This window comes from Harpia harpyja, chromosome 15 (genome assembly GCF_026419915.1).
Source record: "Harpia harpyja isolate bHarHar1 chromosome 15, bHarHar1 primary haplotype, whole genome shotgun sequence".
In the NCBI taxonomy this organism is placed as follows: Eukaryota; Metazoa; Chordata; class Aves; order Accipitriformes; family Accipitridae; genus Harpia; species Harpia harpyja.
The window spans coordinates 21,195,958-21,217,948 of record NC_068954.1 but is presented as its reverse complement, the minus strand read 5'-3'; the positions used below and the strand labels follow the sequence as shown (position 1 = coordinate 21,217,948).

Below are 21,991 nucleotides of genomic sequence, written 5' to 3'. Positions count from 1 at the left end.
ACACTAATTCTTTTTAAATATTCAATTGCTTAAGCAATGTCTTTGACAAAATCAAACATTTTTGCTTATGATGCATCCTTTATAAATATTCTCTATTCCCTATTTAGTGATTTACAACATTTGCAGGGTATTACTATTTGATAATTCTAAGAAAGTGATGTAAATTATTCATGAATTTTCATAATTCCTTCTGTGTGAATAGCAAAAAGTAGTGTATGGTAATATTTTTAGAGCAATTCCAGTTCATAGTTACTAAGCCCAATTCTTTTGCTTTCTAAAGAAATGCACCAAATAAAAGCCACTCCAAGGATATATGTGAATAAGACAATAAAAAGTGGCTATATATGCAAGCAGGTTTTATTAGTCGTAGGGTTCTAGACTGTTTTTTCAAATGCACTATGTGCAGTAGCATGTGTCCTGACATAGTATCATCACTGCATTGTGACCTGTCTGCAGCAATATTTTGTTATGTACCAAGTACTTGCATTGGTCTTATCTATCACAACAGTGAATTCTGTAAACAAAGTAGTCCACCTGGTGTTCATGTAGGTGGCTGTTACGGGGAAGGGTCTGAGAAACAACAGCCATGATAAATTCCCATGTTTTGTGTTCTTAGTGAGAAATAGAGTAAACTCCATACAGACCATATGAGAAGCGAGTAAACTTTTTGCTTGGACTTAGTGCTTTACAGGTTTTGTCAGCTGTGCAGCCTGTGGTACAACTGGAAGGGTCTGGCCAGAGCATTATTTTAATTAGTGATCATCAGAACAGGAGATGTAGTGGTCAGTGAGAATCCCTTTTATTGCAAACTCTTTTTTAGAACCAGGACTGTGAGGCTGGAGTGCAACTGAAGTGTACAGCAGAAGAAGGCTGGAGAGCCCTCCCTGCCTCTGGGCAGCCACAGGACACAGATGGTTTGACATCCACAGTGCTTAGGGCAAGGCCTTTGGATTAGGCTTCTTGAAAATCCATTTTGAATGCTTTTTATTACCTTAATACTATCATTTCACAAAATGATGCTTTTCTTATCGTACTTCTGAAATTGACGTTAGGGAATGGATCTGTAATTCCTCAGAGCTTTTTCCTGTTTCTGCACTTCTCCACTTCTGTAGAGTGTCTCCCCCATTCTCCAGGAGTACCTGAAGATAATCACTACTGGTTCAGAGATTATATGAGATAATCCATTATCTACTTATGGGTTATTTTCATGAGTCCTTGCTGACTCTAAGTTCAATTGCTTCTCCAAATATTTAAACTATTCATTTCCTATTCTGTCCTATGCCATCATCTGTGTACCCAAATTAATTGCTAGATACATGGTCACAATGGACCTTCTTGCTGACACTGTTGGCAAAAGGAATGTCAGCATTCTTACCTGACCTATTACTAAGTATTTAAGCAATGCTTTCCATTGTTCACTTTTTACCTCCGCACATTTTTAGATTTTGTGCTGATACTTGTTTCTTGACTTCAGCAACTCGTCCTGCATCTCAGTCATTCTTACTTCATCTGTGCCTGTTTGTGCTACTCTTATATACATCCTTTGTCATACACGTTTGCATGCCATTTTGAATCATTTCTTTTAGAATTTTAGTTCTTAAAGAGCTCCTGATACAGACTAATTGTTTTCTTACAGTGCACCCTATCTTTCCTGTAGCACTTTACCCTAATATACTTTATTTTGCTATTTTACCCTAATACAGTCTCGTTCAGCAACTGGCAGCTCTTTGTCAGATCTCCTGCTGATGTCAGAAGACAATCCTAATGTAGGCAGTACAAAAATAGCTCTGCCACAAGGTGACACTTCTGCTAATGTCAGACTACTCTTTTGAAGTACTGAATCATCTAACTTCTATGCAAAGGCAAGCTCTCTGGGGGTCAAGTGTAAAGGAGGAGTCATCTTTCAGTAGTGAAGATGTGAGAAGTCGTCACTGCATAAGGATGCTACCCCTGGATGTTAACATATCTAGAAAGTGTTACTTGGTAGATGAGAAATAATGATTCTGGTACTAGCCTGTAGAGAATTAGTTCTTATAAGACAGAGGAGCACAGGGAATCTGCAACATGGAGAAAGATGTAAGGGTATCTCTTCAGCCCTCCTTACTAATATATGCCTTGTATGCTTAGCTCAGAAAATCTCCTAGTAACAGCTTTACAAGCAGTATGGATTACTTTTTTTTCTAAGGACCCTTGCCCCAAATTATTCATCACTCTGTTAATTTTCTTGTTTTTCACATAGTTTTCTACCAGCATGAAACTTCACTATCATCTTCCTTTGTGGTTCTATCCCCAATCTTCTCAATGTTCTCAAAGCTCTTCACATTTACGTTTGGCAGAAATAAACAGAGATGAATCAGCACCTCGCATTTATTTCTTCGTACACCTCTTTTCTCACAGCAGGAGGTACAGTTGAAGAAACTGAGGGGAGGGAGGGAACAGAAACTGGCAGTGAAGCTGCCATGATGAAACAAGAAGCACAGGAAACAAGTTGATCTGCATGTGCTTCTCACTGCTCCTGTTCTTAATTTGTTCAATTAGAGGGTTCTTTGTAGGCTGAAGTGTCAATGCTGTGCTGGAGATGGTTTTTTAGGAGAGAGTTCTTTGGAATAATTTATATTTCTCTGTTTTGCACCATTCAGATAGCCAGCTATTAAATATGTACAGCTTTTCTTATGGATCCTAATTATTTTCTTTGAAACGTAACACTGAACGTTAATGTAATCACAATCAGTAGAAGCACCTAAAGGTAATGCTGCTAGTTCATTTACATTATAGAGACTTGTTTCTTATATTTGTAACTTTCTCAAGGCTTTATTTTTTTTTTCCCAGTATGTTCTAATGGTGTTATTTTTAAAAAGAATATTCACAAATAAATGAGTGGTTCATAAGCAGGTAAGAGAACAAGTTAAGATGTAGTTGTTCCACTTTAAACATTATTTATGATTTTTATAAATCATTCCAGCAGTTTCCTTGGAGGATGGTAGAAACTTAAAATTTGGCTTCAAAACAGGGTTATTAATCCAGATCATATTTATGCCTTTGACGGCTTTTTTAATTGTATATGTCATAGTGTGTAAACCTTTTCTTTTATGCCTTTATGTATACGTATATCTAAGTGATACTCCATATCGCAGTGGAGTCGAATTTCTGTTTGAATAGGGAGACACTTATGAAATATGAGCTTTGAACATACATATAAAAAAAGAAAGAGGATTGGGAGGGTCTTGCTTTCTTTACGCAGCAGAATGTGGGGTACATGTAGATGGAAAGAAAATCCTTGTGTATAGGAAGCAGTATACAAATTCGACTGCCTCGATGATAGAAAGAATTCTATTCCTTGGGTGAAAACACGCTTATATTTCTTTGCTGCTGCTTTTTTTTTGTTTTTAAACTAAAAAATTTCCATTTGAATGTACCACAGTTGAAACCACTGAGGTTGTACAGGGAAGTCAGTAAGGCTAGGAATCACATCACCTAAATTTAGCGAAGCAACAAGCAGTCGCATAGGATCCTCTTATGGCCAGGAAAAAAAAAAGGTGCCTGTCAAGATCATTCTCTCTCTCTGCTGTCTGCTGGAATGAGAATATAGGTATATTAGATGTATAACTCTTTCCTTTTTTGGCTTGCCAAAGTTAAGTGAGATAAATCCCAGCCCGGGAGGTATTTAGATTTAGGTATATGGTTCTGAATCATTTCATCCCCATTCTTGCCCCATATGTATTCATTTCGGACAGAGTATAGGAATTACAACCACTTAATAGTTCCTTTTCCAAGTTGCCCACAGTCTTTGCAGATCCAGGTTTTTGGTTTTAGTTCCCCTGCTGTCTCCAATTCCCGTTACTGTACTGCAGTGCTGAAAGCTCATGCGCTGCCAGCAAGGTGTAGCATATCCCATTTGTATTCCTGTCTCTCTGCACCAGCTGTGGAGTCATGTAGAGAACATGTGGTGCCAGGTGAAGTGGAGAGCACATACTTCTCTCCTCAGCTCCATGACATAGGGACATAATGTGATGCAGAAGGAGATCTTTCCTCTCCCCCCACAGTTACATCAGGGCTGCAGCCATCCCTGCTTTGAATGGGGAATGAGCTAAGACTGTGCAGTGAATAGCTGTGGAGTCCAAAGCATTCTTCCCTATTGCCCTTACCAACAGGAAGCTGGACTGGTTATGAGGGTGCTCTTCACAATACTCTACCCTCATTCTGCAGAAAACCTGCATGGCCAGTCTAACACACATTTTTCCAGGCACATCTAAACACAATAAAATAAATAAAAACAAAAAACCAAAACCCCCAAATTTCTTCCTATCATATAGGGAGCTTAAGTAGTTTGAACCAAAAAAGAGTGTGAAAGGAGACAGGATCCCCACTAGCCCTGTTTATTTGCACTGGTTTATGCTATAATCATGTTATTATTCAGCATGTCTTTGGCCACCTGCAAGAACATATTATTTTCTGTCTGTGTAACATGGCTTCTGTGTAGTTACTTTGTGTATGTATTTGTGTCTGAAGCACTGGAGAAAGGTTGAAGCTGAATATGGGTAGGGTGTGATGGCATTCATACTGACCTTAAAGCCTTCCAGGTGCCTTCTCGTTATGTCCTGCACAACTGCTCAGGATTAAGCCTATTACCAAATCAGGCTGGTGAGGTCTGCCTCCTTCTGCAACACCGGGCATGTCACCAACGTGTTTTATCCAAGTTACAGAGTGGGGTTCTTGAGTTCCCACTGATTTGGTACTGTCAGGGCCCTGAGAGCACCAAGAAGCTCTGCCACCTCTTCCCCCGCCCAAAGTGCTCCAGGCCACCTCTGGCATGCTGCAGCCATGCAGCCTGGGGTCAGGCTGCTGTAGGCAGAGCTGTGCGAGAGAGCTGCAAGGAACCTTGCTGGGCCCCCCCCCGTCTGCTTGGCAGCTGCATGTCAGCTCCATCCTCATCACCAGTCCTCATCTGTGCTATGGTGCAGGAGCCAGCAGCTGCAGGCTGTGACCCCCCTCTGTTGTGGTGGTCCCCGTTCCTCCTCTGGGGTGGTTGGGAGGTGGTAGGGAGCATGGCAGGGCCCCTTCAAGGCGTTGGTAGGCTCTCCCAGCACTCTACCCAAGCTAACAGCCAGGTCTGGCAGATGCCCTAGGCTCCCAGCAGGTCTGGCCACCTCATCCCCAGAGCCTCAGTCGCTCCCAGCTGTCTGACCCACCAGCACACCTGCACCATTTGACCACACAATTCAGTTCAAACAGGCTGCAAAAGTGAGCGTGTAGGGGAGAAGAAGCCCTGATGGCCCATGATGGGTTAGGATTGACTGGTGAGTTCCTACAGCCCTGAGCCTTGGTATCACCCTCTGTCCGTACAGCCAAGGCTCCTGCTGTCATCCTGTACTCCTCCACATTGCTTTTTGTCCGAGGGTCATTTTGTTTACAGTTGTAGATAATTCACTGTATACAGAATAATGACGTGTTATTGCCATCTGTTAGCTACAAGTGTGTGTGAGTATATACACTTTATATACTTTATATATATACCTGTAGCTTTTATATATTCATGTCGTTAGATCCCACAGCTGTACTTTACTAAAATCAAGTAGGCAGTAGTCTCATGGTCATTAGATGTTTATTTTATAGCTAAACAAGCTGTAATACAGCTGCAAACAGTCCAAGACAAGTCCAGACAAACCCTGACATCCTGAGGTCTGTGTCATGAGCATAACGCAAAGCCTGTTGGCCTCTTACAGGTGTACTGGGTCTGGCTGGGATGGAGGCAACTTTCTTAGCAGCCATATGGTGCTGTGTTTTGTATTTGTGGCTAAAACAATGTTAATGACACACCAGTGTTTTGACTGTTGCTGAACAGTGCTTGCATAGCATCAAGGCTTTTGACTTTTTCTCACTCTGACACACCCCACCTCCCCCAGCGAGGGATGGGCAAGGAATTGGAAAGGGACACAGTTGGGACAGCTGACCCAAATTGGCCAAAGAGATACTCCATACCATATAACATTGTGCTTAGCAATAGGAGTGATGTAGCAGATAAAGAAGGTGGGGGTTTCTTGTCCAAGGTGGCTGTTGCTTGGAGACTGGTTGGGCGTCAGTCTGCTTGTGGGAGGTAGCGAGTGATTACCTTTATATCAGTTGGTTTTGTCCTGTTTCCTTCACTTATTAAGCTCTCTTTGTCTTGAGCCACAAGTTTTCTTGCTTTTGCTCTTCCTATACTCTCACCCTTCCTGCTGGGAGGGGGAAGGGAGTCAGCGGCTGTGTGGGTGCTCAGCTGCTGGCCAGAGTCAACCCACCACAACAAGCAATGGCATTACCATATTTATGGAGCTACAAGACTGCAGACATGCTCTGCTTCCGAAGATGATCCACAGATTTGATCTTACAGATCTGGTATGGCCAAGATAAAAGTGGTAGCCCTGGATTTCTTCTGCTCTTTTCCTGTAGCAATTGCAGTTTTCCCTGTGCATAGCTATAGCTTTTGGTCTTCTATCACAAGCCTTTCATTTGTTATAAAACGGCCTTTTTGATGACAAGATCCTTTGGAAGTACTCGACTGTAGGACAGTTTGAAGCTTACATCCTTGCATATAGGGGAGTCTGTCTTTCCAGTCTAATCTTTTTCTGTCTAGATTCCATATCGTTACTACACTTACTAATACTGTGTTTTAAAGAACGGAATATCAGGGTTTGTCCACCACTCATCTATGTAAACTAAGACTGCCAAAGAAAAGCCAAAATCAACAAAACTCTTCATTATCTGAACAGAGAGGAAGAAGAAAGATATGTAACTTTATCTTGAAGAGTAAACTAAAAGGAAAGCCTAAACAATATTCCCTTCATCTTTAAACTTACACTCTATGGCCTTCATTTCACAAGTACTTAATCACATGCTTCATTTATAGATCTGCTTAAGCAATTGTTTAACTGAGACCTAAGTGAGGTGTCTACAATACAGTATAATATTTTCACTTGGAGTGGCAAAGTTAAATTCATAAATGCAAATCTTTATGAAGGATTTAATGAAAACTCTGATAAAAGGCTTCCCGTCTTTTGAGTCCTTGGTTTTGTAGATTTAGTGTAATAGTAGAAATCTAGTATTTAAGCACTGAATGATTTAATTTCTTATACATATAATTTGGAAATATTACTACAGTGTTCAATAACTAAGTCAATGCTAATTGCATCACAGAAACTCTTAAGCATATTAATAACTCTGTGTATTCTTCCATCTCTCTTTCATAGATGAAAATGGCAAATAAATGCTGTTCTCCCTCAGACCAGGTAAGACTTTCATTATATTATCCATTTTTTTAAAATTCTTGTCATTGCGTTAAGTTGCACAATTATAGAGCTTACATGCACACATTTAGTCAGTTTTAAAAGTCTAAAACCAAGCTTTCTATGGTTTGAAGTTCTGAAATGACCTACTTAATACAGCAGATTGTTACTGAACCACAGTAATGAGTAGAATCCTCCACTGTAGACCTAAAAAGTGGATTAGATGGAGCCATGAAATAAATGGTCTTGGAAAGCATAGTGTATGTTTGCATGCAATATTGCAGCAGTGAGTCTAACAAGGTAACTCTGTATTTATATCACATACGGTGCACAGATAGCCAAGGAGTGTATTACAAATTCAATCTGTTTTGCATGTGTCATGCTGAGCAGACTACGTTTGCCATGACTGTTTGTCTGGGACTTTTGGAGCTCAGGAGCCTGATGAGATATTTCTTCTGCTCCAACTAACCAAATATCCTGAAGATCCAGATGAATTTACTGCATTGGGAAGTATTCTTACTTCTTGTAGCATTGCAAAGAGTTTTTTCATTTACTTTGTAAGATATAATAGTAGCATTTTCCAGGCTAATTCTGTAATTCTGGAAAGTACTTTGAAGCTTGTGTTATAAAACTAATGAGTTTCACTTACATGTGCTTTCATTGCATCAATCTGGCATTGAGTCATTACTCAGGAACAAAGAGCCTAATCCCTGCTGTTTCCAAAAAATAATGGGTTTGTAGATTATAAAAGTGAAAATTAGGCAAGGTGACTTTTATAGTGGTTTACTGCAGAAATTTATTATGGAATTTTATTACAGAAGTCAAAGACTGAGTCAAAAATTCTTCATATCAGGGTCAAATAAATATTTATTAGTTTGACAGCTTGTATATTCTTCCGTATGTCACCATTTTGTCATCATATTTGTAAAATGTACTTGGACATTTATAGACTGTCCTAGGAGTTATTAAAAATATTTAACCATTCACATTTTCTTACACAGGAAACTGTTTTCTTATATTTGGGTTGGTACTTTGAAAAAAAATGTACCTCAAAAACCACTACAGACTTTAATTCTATGTATAGTAAATAATCAGGTTACCCCCAAAACCAAAATAAATACCTATTCTTTATTAGAAGAGAGCATTTAATTACTCTCTTTGCCATGGCTTTTAATTATTAATTAAACTGATATGAAAAACAGGTGATTATGAATGCCAGGGGAAAAGGTATTGAATTTGGATCTTTTGTTGGATGAACTCTCTACTACAAGTACCTTAGTAACTACTCAAAGTTTATTCATATCAGTTTAGGCACACATAAAGGGTTTAGTTGAAAAAAGGAAGACATATTCTTCCTCAATTTTTAAAATATATTGGGGACAGTCATACAACCTATCACTACCTAATTTGATTTCCTAAATAAACGGGCTAGTCTCCATAAACTGCCTAGATAGTGCAGAAAATTTTTCTGTTCCAGAGAGATGTTCAAATGTGGAACTTGCTATCAACACTTTAAATCATCCTTTATAGGAGCCTCTTTTTCTGTCTTGACTATACTGAGGTCCTAAAAAGAGTAGCCTCTTAGCGTATCATCTAAAGTAGGTGCCTAAAGTTAGGCAGTACAAGCCTATCCCACTTTTTCCATTCCAAGTATGAAAAGAAGGGAAGATACAATTAGGACCTTAATTTCAGGAGTTGAAAATTTAAGGTGGGACTGACGGCAACAAGCATTGGATTGTTCTCCGCCAAAAAGTGAGAAAAAATAATGTTTATAATGAATTTGGGCAGATCTAGTAAATAAACCATAATATTTTAAAGGAGCAATGTGAAAAATTCAGACTTTAAAATGTCCTGTCAAAATTTGCTTTAAAAGCAACCAAAATGTGAATCTCTCATATATATATATATATATATATATATATATATATCACAGAGGAATACAAGACAACTTGGCAATGATAACTGAAAACAGAAGAGAACTTGATCTGCCCTAGATTAATGGAGCCTATTAATGTCAGTTACATAATGTTTGTACAAACCTGAATGGCTCTTGTTAATGCACTTGATTTAAAATTCAGAGAAAGGATAAGCTTAAGAGATTGAAGGTCACTTGAAGAGCTTCCTTGAAGTAAAATCGCTGATAGCTGCAAATTTATCTTTGCTTTTGAGTATGGACATTCCTGAAGAATTAAACAGGTCCTTAGAGTTTCATTATTGTGTCACCTGTGGTGAGTTTTCTTCATTGCCTTTAGAGTCCAACTTAATCTTTTGTAAAGGAACAAGGTTGGATCAGGATAGGTTTTGTTCAGATTCTGTTTTTCGTAGGTCATTAACAAACTGAGATTCAGGGTTAAGAATGTAAAAAATTACTTTGCTAAACCTGGCTTTCTTCCTTGTCTTTCATATTGCCCCTGACTGGTTTTACTGGAAACCGAGTCTCCAGAACATGATGAATTCCATGGGCATATAACTAAAGAAAATTGGAAAGTGAAGGGACTAAGATATTGGTTCCCAGGTCTAAACCAGCTGTATTTATGGGTCTCTTTGCCAAAAGGTGTCAAATAAAGTTAGGACTTTGCCCTGTGTCTATGATCCAAAGATAGAAAGAGGCAGTAGGAAAGGTAGTAGTAGTTGTAGTTATTATGAATATATTTGTACTGTTAAAATAAACAGTACAAGGTCATGAAATTAATTGGCATGGTCTGACTACTTCCACACATTTAAATTCTCTTCTCCCACCAAAGCAGGGTGTCTGCATTTAAACTGCCTATTGGAAATTATTCCCACTAATGCTTAAATTGGGAATTGTTTGGAGAGTTCTGGTTATCCCAGGGCAGGTCATGCTAGTTAGTCTGTTGAGGACTACAGGGTTTTTAACAAATAAACAGGGATTACACAAATTTGAAAGGTATTAAATAAGTACCACTGCTGAAGCTCTGGCTTTAAGTGTATATGTAACCTGTGTAGATGACAAAGCACACGGCATTTACACACTGCATACTTTTAGAGCATGTTGGTGCTCCACAAGAAGAGAGGGGGATTGAGCCAGTTTGTACATTATTTTATTGAGTGTGGAGGATGTTTACAGCCACCATTCTCCAAATATTATACCTTTTGATTCTGCTTGATTTAGTTTATTACAGTGAGAGACTTGAAAGCACTTGATTCTGTGTTATCCGTAGGCAGTTAGATTTGGGACTTGACTTTCAAAAAGATACACACTACTGGATTGCTCTGTATTTTTTATGAAACAGTAAATTAGGTAATTCTCTCTCTGTACAGAAAAACTACTTGCAAGGTTCTTTATTTTGTTTACTGGGTGTTTTTTTATGTTTTTAAGACTAATATGATAATTTCCTGTCCTTCACTAAAACAATACAGTTTCATCTCAGCAGAAATAGGAAAATACTGATCAGATATTAAGACTATGTATATTTTTTCTTGTGATGCTATGAAACAGATTTTCACTACTTCCTAGGATGTCTCTTCCCTTGTTTGTTTTGATTTTTTGCAGGGACCTCTTCACTGACCTCCAGAGGAAATCATACAGAAAATGCAATCTAGAGACAAGGATTGTAAAAGCATAGCATGTGATAGTACCAGGAAGGCCAGGACACAGATTAAGATGCAACCAGCAAGGGATAGATGGGTAACAAAAAATTACCCTCTAAGTGCATTAATAGGAAGAAGACAAAGGAAAATGTTTGTCTTCTACTCAGCATATCAGAGGTCAGCCTTCACTAAAAAGGTCAACTGCAAAAGATGGTTATTGCACATAATACTAGCAAACCCCAATAAAATCTCAGATTACAATACAAAGGGAAGTTTTGGTGGTATGTATGCTTTTAATGCCTGGTGATATTTGAAAAACTGGTCAAAGTAGTCTCAGAGCTATTGTCAACATATTTCAGGGAATTTGTGTCTGCCAGGTGACATCTCAAAACATTAGGAAAGAACAAAAATCATGGCTGTTAATGGAAAAAGAAAGAGAAGTTGGAGAATTAGAGACTAGCCAATTTGACTTCAATGTCTAGAATGAATTTTGAAATAAATAAACAAAATATTGGTATGCAGCTGCACGATAACGAATGAGTGCCCTGAAGGATTTGTCAAGAATAAATAGTGACAACCAATCTAATTTCCTTCTGTGATAGTAGAACACATCTTGTGGATGGGTGACAGGTGGTTGCTGCAACGTATCTCGATTCCAGTAAGGTTTATGACATTTCTTGACATGACAATACTTTAAACAAGTATTATATGGATTTGGTTGTACAGACTTTGTTGGATAATCCAATAATAGGTATAAATGATTCACTTTCAAAACTGACATAATCACTAGAAGTCCTGAAAAGGTCTGTGCTGGATCCCATTCCTTTGAATACTTCCTTTACAGTGCATTAGCAAAAATAAGCCTACTAGTTTTGCAGACATGAAGCTTTAAAATACAGTTTTAGACCTAAGAATGATCTTGACATATTGAAGAATGAATCTGAAAAACAGGGTGGAAGCCAATTAGGGTACAGCACATAGACAAGAATAATCAAGTATATGTGAGAGGCTGCGGGAAACAACTGGAGAAGATGTTGCTAGAAAATACTTGAAAAGTATCTGGGGATGCAAATTCTTTTAGGGAGGTTTGGTCCATCCTCCATTGCCTTGCTAGCACTTAGGGAGGCCATCCCAGATGCCCCTGTCTGCAGAAGCCAGTCAGACAGCGACAATAAGAAAAACAACAGGTTCATTGTTACGATTTATTATTACATTATATTATTACATCAGCCTGTGGTAATCAGGTACAGGGCTGATCAACAGAGACCCCCAAAAACCCCATTCATATGGTGTACCTTATATTCCTTTTTCCCCCTCCCAAGTAAGGAACCTACCCATGTTTTACTCCTTCTTCATTGGCTCTTGTTTTTTCTGTTTTTTACATGCTTATTTAGTTATTTCAGCCTTAATCTGTGATACCACCACCACTGTCTGTAAGTCAGCACCCCTTTTTCATTATCTTTTGACATTCTTCACCCATTCTTCACTTCCTTTTCATATATTTCACCTGCTAGTTTATCTCCTTATTGTTTTATTAGTATAACCACAGGCTTGAGATAGCCAGCGAACTTCTCCCTTTGCATTGTATGCAATGTCCAGTAGTTTCTCACATTGTTACCTTGTCAGTTTAACATCAGGCCAGGGCTGGCCATTTACCTGCATGCCATAACAACCATGTCTCCTTTGTGGCTTTTGAGAAAGAGGCAAGCATCGTGGGCTGTACCTAAGTGAGTTACTGCAAGACATGCAAAGCGTTCCTTTTGCTGTAAGGCCTTGGCAGGAGTACTGCATCTGATTTTGTGCACTATGTTTCTGAAAAGTTATTGACCAGAGGTTTTCCATGGCCTCTGTGGACAGGTTGAAAGAAAGACAGGGAAAGAGGTATGTGAAAAATATTCAGGAATGATGGCTTTGTGCTCAGAGAATAACATGAAAAGAAGCAAGGAATGGTGCCTCACAAGCTACATATTCTTGTTCATGGATTTTTCCTCCATTTCTGAACTGAATAAGCAGTTTGAGTCATTTGAGTCTTTAATGGATAGGGCAAAAAAGTTCTTAAACTGTGGTTACAGCAAGAGCAGTTATGTTTGACATGAGGAATAAAGTGCTAGAATAGATTGTTGAGAAAAATTACAAAGTCTCCATTACCGGAGATCCTCAGGACATTAAGGAAGCATTTTTTTTAGCATGGGTACTGCATTTTGGAGAGGGTAATGTACTAAATTTCTCAGAAGTCTCCTTTCCACTCTGTTTTTGGTAATTACATGATCCTAATTCTAAATAAGGAACTTTTCAAATATGGAGGGTTTTCCCATTGTTCCTCATAGTAGAACTGCTGCCCCACGTATGCCATGAACATGTTTGCTTGGCTTCATCCTGCAGAACTAAAGAAACCCTGCACACACTCTTGTAAGACTAGTTTCTCTTTTTCTTTTTTTTTTCATTTTCTCAAAAACAGAGAAAAATGTTTTAAAAATACACCATATAACAATAAAATTACTTTCTCCTAATTGTTAGTCTGGTAAAGTTAGATTTTTGCAGACTATAATTTTACAACATACACCTGTAGAAAGGGAGCAGGACTATATGCATTATGTTCTGAATAGTAGCCATTTGGACATAACTGAATGCAACTGATGTACAATGGAAACTATTAATGTAATGTATCAAAACTTCTAGCATTCCAAACTTTTTTTTAATTTTTTTTTGTTTTTAGTTAATCATTACGTATGTGAAAGGACTGCTTTTCCAGTATCTGTACTTTTCAAAACATGCAGTCTACCACTTGCTTTGGAAAAGACCAAAAAAAAATTACTTAAGCTACCTCAAGATGTACTTGTCTTTACTTTCCTAATTTTGTGTTGTTCCATTGTGCTTCATGGTATGACACTTGTTCTTAACTTGCAGGCCATGCTGGCATCTGTTCTAGAATTTTATCCCACTTTAATTACATAAGTGTCCCCATCTGTTCTGACATGTCATACATCAGAGATCTACTTGATTTTCTTTCTTCATTTCCCTCTGGAGCCTTTTGCATCATTTACTTTTCATAACTATTTAACTAAAAGTACTATATACAAAATGTACCGATCGCTTTATTAAAAGTAACACATGTTAAGTTTCCAGGCATTGCAGCATCTAGACACTTTATTGCTGTAGGAAAACAATAAGCTCAAATAAGAACTTTCATTTATCTGCTATGATTGGATTACATTTTGTTAGTGACTTGTTTTATCTCCTCATAATGAGTGCCATTGCTCATTTTGTTCCTACAGGAACTTTTGGAAAGTGTATTAGAACATTTTAGAAACTTAGTAATACATCGATGATGTATGGGTAATTTTCCAGATGTATGGGTAATTTTCCACGCAGTTTCAAATAGCAGTCTCAAATTGATTATGCAGTATGGGAATAAAGTGGTGAAAGCAATGCTGAGAATGGGATAGTTTGTAGTGTTATGCCTTATGAGCACTGCTTAAAACTTCAAATGGCAGGTTTCAGTCTAAATACCAGAACAGTTTTTCCCCTCTTTATATATTTGTATAGTGTCCTTCCTTTTGTTCTTTTCATTTTAATTTCATATTTTCTCCTGTTTCTTTATTTTTGGTCTCACTAAATTGATTTCTTTCTCCTCCTAAATGTCTTTTGCTTTGTCTTTTCCTCTTTCTCTTTCATATTCATTAGTACTTACTTTTTAGCTTGCTGTCCTGTTCTCCCCAACCCATGCAAATGACAGCAATGCAGCTTTAAACCCACTGAGCTCACCACTTACCTTCCGGTAGCAATCCTTCTTCACCTACTTAGCCTGACTATTGCTTCTTCCCCAAGAAAGTATCTCATCCAGTCTTTCACATCTGGTGGAGCAATCCGTATTTAAATCAACTCAACCCTTGGTTTTCTCCTAAATACACAAAAATTCTAAAACAAATGAACAAACAAAAAGCTTGCGTGCCTTCTAGCTGTACTATATTTCTCTTCCTAAATGTATATATGTACTGAGACTTCAGTCAGTATTCTGCAGAGATACTCTTCTCCAAATTCTGAATTGATCTACAAATGTGCTACTTGTTGAATTTTTTCACATCTTCATTTAAAAAAAAATGGAACAAGTTGATGTAGGCATTCATTTTATAGGTGTCTTTTAGAAAGTTCAGGAAATGCTGCAACATTTTGTTTACTAGCACCTTTAATACTTACATAAGCATTTCATGGTGTTAAGACACAAACCGTAATCTTGGGATTTAAAAGACTTTTGGAAGGGTTTGGTTTTTGGTTTTTTTAATGACATTGGGCTTTTATATACTAGCTAGTTTTTCCAGATAAGTTTTTATTTTCTTTGGTAAGATATAAATCAGCAGACCATTTTTTCTTATTTCTACTCTGAGGTATGTAATTGTTTCCTTGTTCCACAAATTATGTTGACAGTGCAAAGCTACGTAAGGGTTTTAAAGAAAATGAAAATTGAAAAACTTTTAATCAGTTTCTGATATCTCTTGGGAATTATAATCTAATTTAGAAACAAAAAGGGTCTTTTTATATTTTTAAGGGTTCTAAGACTTTCTCTTTGCTTTGATGATCTATTATTTGTTCTTTTCTGATTGAAGTTCTTTTTTCCTGGAATTGGAGTTTCTGTTAGTCGTTTCAATCAAGCAGAGTAATATTCAGTGCAATGTATTCAAAATGTAACTGAAGTATTGGTGTTTGGTTTTGTGTAGACTTTGGTAAGTGGAAAGAATAGGTGACCTTATCACAATCCATATGGATCAAGAGTGATATTACAATGTTGTAATAATTCAGTGAGGAGAAAGACTATTCCCCCAAAATCTAGTCCAGTGAATGTGGTTTTGTATCATTCTTTTTTTTGTCTGAGGTTGAAAGAAATTCCAGCATACAGAACAGCTTAACATTGAGTTTATAGCTCTTAATAATTATAAAAATATGTTTGTCGTAAGGAGAAGGGTATACTTCAACCCAAGTCTTTTGATTCTGATCTGCCACAGGTAGACTGATCACAGTACACTGTGGCTGCAATAAAAATAACAATACAGTTCCATGTCAGTAAAACACTTAGAACACATGCCCAAAAAATATGTCTGCAGCTAATTAGAAAATGCAGTCTTGTGTTTGTGGCTAAATATGTACTCAAGATAATTATTCAGAAGATTAATTGCTACATTAAGTCAAGGCTATAACATTTGGTGCTCCTATCACATCTTACAGCCATAGATAAGCATATAACAGTGATAGGGCCTTCACACGAATTCCATAAAATAAGTAAAGGAAATTATTCCCATTTCACAGATGGAAAACTTTGACATAAACCATATTTTCATTGAAAAACAAATCTCATTTTACTCCAGTTAGAGAGATTCAGTGCCCTTTTTCTAAATTTAGAGTTTTATTCAAAGACAGTATGGTTGTCTTTTGCACTGCTGTTGGTACTTAGGACCAGTGCTTACGGGCCAACCTGTGGTTTCTGCCAACTAGATAAATCAAGTTTTTCCTGTCAATCACAGGAAATCACATGTGTATTTTGAAGTGAAAACACAATCTTGAGAAGTGGAATTCCAGTCTTCTGATATCATCCTGCCCTGTGTTTCAAATAAGAACTTCATATTTTCCTTCTTTTAATATATTAAATTAACATCTTCGGTTTGCAACAAGATATATAGTTATATTTCTCAGAATGTGTCATGTTTGCTTTAATATATGATGTTTGATGAATGACCTGGGCAAGCTGCAGACTTTATCTGTGACTTAGTTTTGCCATTTAACATTGAGGATAATTCAAAAATTATTTGGTGAGTGCTGCTGTAAGCATAAATGGTGATGATAATGATGATGAACAAAGGAAGAACATAATAGAGAGCCATATCGTTTGCTTATCAATTTATCAATTTAGTCAGTAAATTACTTTTTTAGAAAAGATTCTACTACTGTTAGAGGTTAATAAATGGTGTCCAATTGCAAGTCAGCAAACATGACTTGATGAATGTAAAGGAGTATATTATATTGTTTGTGCCCTGTGATTTGGACATTATTATTTTTGTCTGTATTATTTGATATTATATTACCACAGTGATAAACTCAATATATAATAGAGTTTGTAGTAGATTATCAACAATACTGTAGTATTTTTTGTTAAAGTAATGAAGTGTCTGAACATCCTGTTTCTAAACATTTGCTGACTACTACAGAAACAATGTTTTGGTGAGAGTTCTTAAATTTACACAATAGCAAAGTGAGAATTGGAAAGGCTACTATATTTGTTGTGCTGTTTCTTAGATCTCCTTAAAATGTTAATGCTGGAGCTCGGTAAAAGTACAGAGAAGGATAACCTGGCTCAACATAATGATTTATTATTTATTTCTGAATAAGTTGATTGGTAAGAAATGTAATTGATACATTAAATAACAAAATCAGAAAACAATGTGTGAGATTTTCATGATATAAGAGTATGAGCATACATCTATACTATTAGCTACTCCCTGTCCATTCTTTCCACCTTTGTGCTCTGTTGGTAATAACTACAGGTACGCACACTGGGCTTTCAATAGAAAAGCATTCCTGAGATCATCAGATTTTTCCCAAATCTATCCATGGAGCATATGCTGAATTTTTCATGCAAGTTAATGAATGCCTTCTTCAGGCTGTTTCCACTGACTTCCAGCAAAGCTCTGTGGGCTTAATATGTTCACAAGTGATATGACATTTCTGCCGATGTGTAACAGTATTTTCCATAAGCGTAGCCTTAATTGAAAATGAGCAAGCTTGTCAGCAATAGCTGTATATTCAGATTGGTGGATCACTCTAGATTGGAGTACCTGTTTCAAGGGCAATATCTTCCTCTTAATGTATGCAAAATGAAGCCTAAAATGTTTACATTTTTTATTTTTGGTGGGTAACTATATTCATGATATTCTAATACCACACTATGGCATTATTCCTCTATAAATTTGCATTTACCTGAAAAAGGAAGCATGCGGCCTTACTTCTTGATTTTATTTTTTCTTAAAATGAATTTATCTGAAATATAAAGACATGTATTGTAATACTGTTAGAGCAAAGTTGTGTAACAACTAAATTTGACATTTAATTCTACAAGAACCTAAATTGTCATGAGATAAAGTGTATATTTCAAAAAGTATGTAAGCTCCAGAAGACAATCAGTGTGACAAAGAAACTTTGTTAACAGTGGCAAACCTGAGCATACGGAAAGCTGTGTGATTTCAGATAAATCTCGTGATTTGTTCGGATGTGTTTCTTCAGAGGTACATGTGACAGAAATTTCAGTATGTCGAAGTTTTGACTGTGCTATAGATAATGTAGGATCAAGTTTTTTATAAACTGCTGGCTGAACTATTTCAGTACACCTAGGTTTTCTGCTGGCTCAAGTGAGAGTCTGCTGAGGCATATATAGGTGGCTTTTAAAGTGGTGATTATTTCAGACAAGATTCAACCTGTACTGTAAGTTTAGTCTCTTCAAGGACTTCTGACACACTGGCATGATACCATACACTTCAAGACTTTGATCTAGTGGTGGGAAGGCAAATGTGAAGAAGGGGATGATGCATCCTATTCTAATATGATCACTCTTCCTTGTGGAAAGACTTGACCTATTCAGATATATCTTATGCTCCACTGGAAAACAGAGCTTTAATTTTAAATTAATTTCTTTCACAGGTCATACATATGGGATGGGTAAATGAGAGACTTGAAGGAACTGATTCCTCTCAGCTCTACAAATTCAAGTTTCTGGCACTGAAGGGTTCATCCTTCTACATTTTCAGCACTCCACCGGTAAAAAAATATTTTTGTGACAGTTTCATTGTAAATGGAAACCTGTTTGTTATGTCTGGGTATGTTTTTCCTTACCAAGTGAAGTTGTCAGCTGAGATTGCAAAAGAAGTTAAAGCCATAGTTGCCACTGAATTTCAATAAGCTTTAGATATTTAACTTCTTTCAAGGTCCTCTGAAATTCTTACCATAGCTGGATAGTTCAAAGAATTCCTAATCGGGAGTAAGTATTTTACTTTTTAAAGTCGTTAAGTTCAGATTTTTCTCTGGTTGGTTAGGCCCAATATTTCTTACCTTATTTATTCTGAAGTATCTTGTAGATGTAATGAGTTGGTAGTTACCCTGGTTTCTTAAAGACAAGATACGTCATGAAATACACCATCCATACTATTAGTAGATATGTGTGGATTTTGCACACAGGCAAGGGATTGATTCAAACAAATGACATCATCTTGCTTTGATAACTTACACAGCTGGTGACTAGAATTCTATTTCACAACAGATGACTTATCTAATACTTCTCTAAAAAAAATCCTCATAAAAGTTAATTTAAAAGAAAGAAACAGAAATGAGCTGTAGAATTCTAAACTCTCAAAAAGTGACCCATACTTAGCACATGGTATTGTTTTATCCTTTCTTTCTTTTTTCTCTGGAGAGTCTTCACTTTAAACAAATCGAAAAGAATAAAATGTGGAATTAGAATGCAATTTCAATTATACAGCTTTCTTACGTTTTTGCTCAGAAGGTGGTCAGTCTCCCAGTTACTTCAGCTGATCCAGAGAAAATCTGATCTTTACATGTGTGCTATCTGCAGTACCTTGGGGAAGTACATACTCTTTGAACCTTATTTATGAACCTCAATGAGAAGCAATCAGTAACATTTTCTCTCTCTCTAGATTGAAATTCTAAATCCAAGGATTCCTATTAACTTCAAGCATTTTTAAATGGCCAGTAGAATTCTTTTTAAAATGAGACAACACATCTGGGAAAGGTTTATTTTTCCCCTCTAAAAACTATTTGTCTATATGTTAAGTCAAGGAACTAAAATTTGATTCAATTACTACAATCCAATTAAAATGCAAAAACAATACAAAAATATTAAACAAATAAATAACACACCACATGAATGCTTTTCCTTTATAAATTATAATTATTGTCTTCAGACATGGTTTTGAAGAAACATTTTTGATATAATTAAAACTATCCATCTACATGATACTAATTGGGCATAAACTACTTCATTTATCATGTTCAGCACTCTACTAAGAACAGACAAGTGAGGATGAATGTTTGGTAGTATTCATACCATGTTACTTGTCAGTATCTACTACACTCTATTGTGTTTTGCACAATTTTTTTGTAGAAACGGTGGTTTTTCAAAAAAATTAACAAAGGGCACCCCTTTGGTCAATGAGTTATGTCATCCCAGTAATCAGATGCTCCAGTAAGTGTGACAGAGCCTATAAATCATAAAACCTGTTAACCAGTTTTCTTGCTATTTAATCATTCCACAGATGTTTTATATCAGGGGAGAAAAATAAAATGGGAAATTGGCCGTTTGCAGCAGCCACCCACCTGGAGAACTCAAACCTGGATCTAAAGTCACACTTCAAAGATGACTGTCAGTGTCCTGAGGGCACCTCCAGCCCTGACTGTCCCTGACCCCCTTCCCTGGGGCTCCCCCGACTCTCCCCACACCCCAGGACCCCATTGCAGCCCCCCCATGGCCACCAGCCCCTGCCCCAGCAATGCAGCAGGGCCGGTCTTCAGCTCCCCCCAGCCCTGTCCTGCCCAGCCGTGGGCCCCGATGAGCCAGGCCCACCCACGGGCCCATGTCCAGGCCCAGCCTCAGCCGGTCCCTGTCCCCAGGGAGGAGCCTGGTGCCTGGCGCTGGGGCTGCCCCCAGTCTCCATGGCTGCCCTGCTCTTGTCTGGGGGCATGTGCTGGGCCTGGCTGGGGTGGAGGTAACTTTCTTCATAGCAGCCCGTATGGCAGTGGGGTTTGTGTTTGTGACTAAACCAACGCTAACACAGCGGTGGTTTGGCTGTTGCTGAGCTTTGCTTGCACAGTGTTTCTCTGTTTCTCACAGTGCTCACCCTAGGGGTGGGCAGGAGGTTGGAGGGGACACCGCTGGGATAGTTGACCCAAATAGGCCAAAAGGATATTACATGCCATAAAACATCATGCTCAGCAGTAAAAAATGGGGATTTGGTCTTCAAAAGTAGCCATTGCTTGGAGACTGGCTGGGCATCTGTCTGCTTGGGACAGTCAGGGTGCGATCACCTTTGCATCACTTGTTTTCCTCTTTCCATCAGTTATTAAGCTGTCTTTATTTCGACCCAAGAGTTTTCTTGATTTCGCTCTTCTTAATCTCTCTCCCATCCCGCTGCGGGGGGACGGGGAGTTAGCGAGTGGCTGTGTGGGCGCTTAGCTGTTGGACGGGGTCAGCCCACTACAGGGTGATGGGCTGGGCCCTGGCTGGTGAGGACCCTGCCCTGCCAGACCCCGGGGGAGCTCCCGTGGCAGCCAGGAGCCACCGACCCGCGCTCTGCCCTGACGCTGGTTCTGTGTCACACGCCCCAGCTCTGTAGCTGCAAGCACAGGTCCCCACACAAAGCTGTGCATCTTCACTGTTTCACTGCTTGTAGAGATATTTAATGGTACTGCTCTTACCATTACTCCCACTGACTTTTCTTTTACTATATCAAGTGAAACATTAAAAAATGGATTGTTCTATCACAAAAATACAGATGTTTTAACTTGCTTGATCTTTAGAAGACAAGAGTTTAACATTATGTTCTATTTCAGAAATGCTTCTATGATGGTATTGCTATTTGTATACCGAATCAATGTGGTGTATCAGTGTATCAATGTAGTGTGCACAGAGTAGATTACCTACGAGTCATACAGTTATCTTTAGCTGCAATGACCTTACCCATAACTTTACAACTGCCTGTAAAAGGATCTGGTACAATTTCTACTCTTTTTCTACTTCATTGTGTGCAAAAGATGATATGAATGTAAACACAGCTGCTAACTTTCGTAAGAATGGAAAACATAGCTGCCCATGGGCAAAAATAAAGAAAATTTTGGAAAAAATGTGGATATTATCATTTGAAAGAACTGTTCTGCTTATACTCCATTTCAACAATATCTCAGATGGTGTTTCCAAAAATGTAGAAGCTTCACTATAGAAGTAAATATCAAGAATGGTATGATTAACAGAGAATGGTCTTGCTGCATCCCCAAAGTGGCTTTATCTGACTGTGTTTAAGAAATTTACAGATTTCATTTACAGATTGTTATATTAGAATTGTGACACTTCATTTACAGATTGCTATATGAGAATTGTGACACATTTCTGAAAACTGGACATGAAA

At 37.8% G+C, this 21,991-nt stretch overlaps 1 protein-coding gene across 1 annotated transcript in view; it reads left to right on the top strand.

Moving 5' to 3' along the window:
• Positions 1-21,991, top strand: part of SNTG2 (syntrophin gamma 2) — a 193,879-nt gene that overhangs the window by 128,016 nt on the left and 43,872 nt on the right. The window contains exons 11-12 of the mRNA XM_052809394.1: positions 7,227-7,265; positions 18,498-18,614. Coding sequence (XP_052665354.1) covers positions 7,227-7,265; positions 18,498-18,614 — 156 coding nt within the window. The remainder of the gene's footprint in view (positions 1-7,226; positions 7,266-18,497; positions 18,615-21,991) is intronic.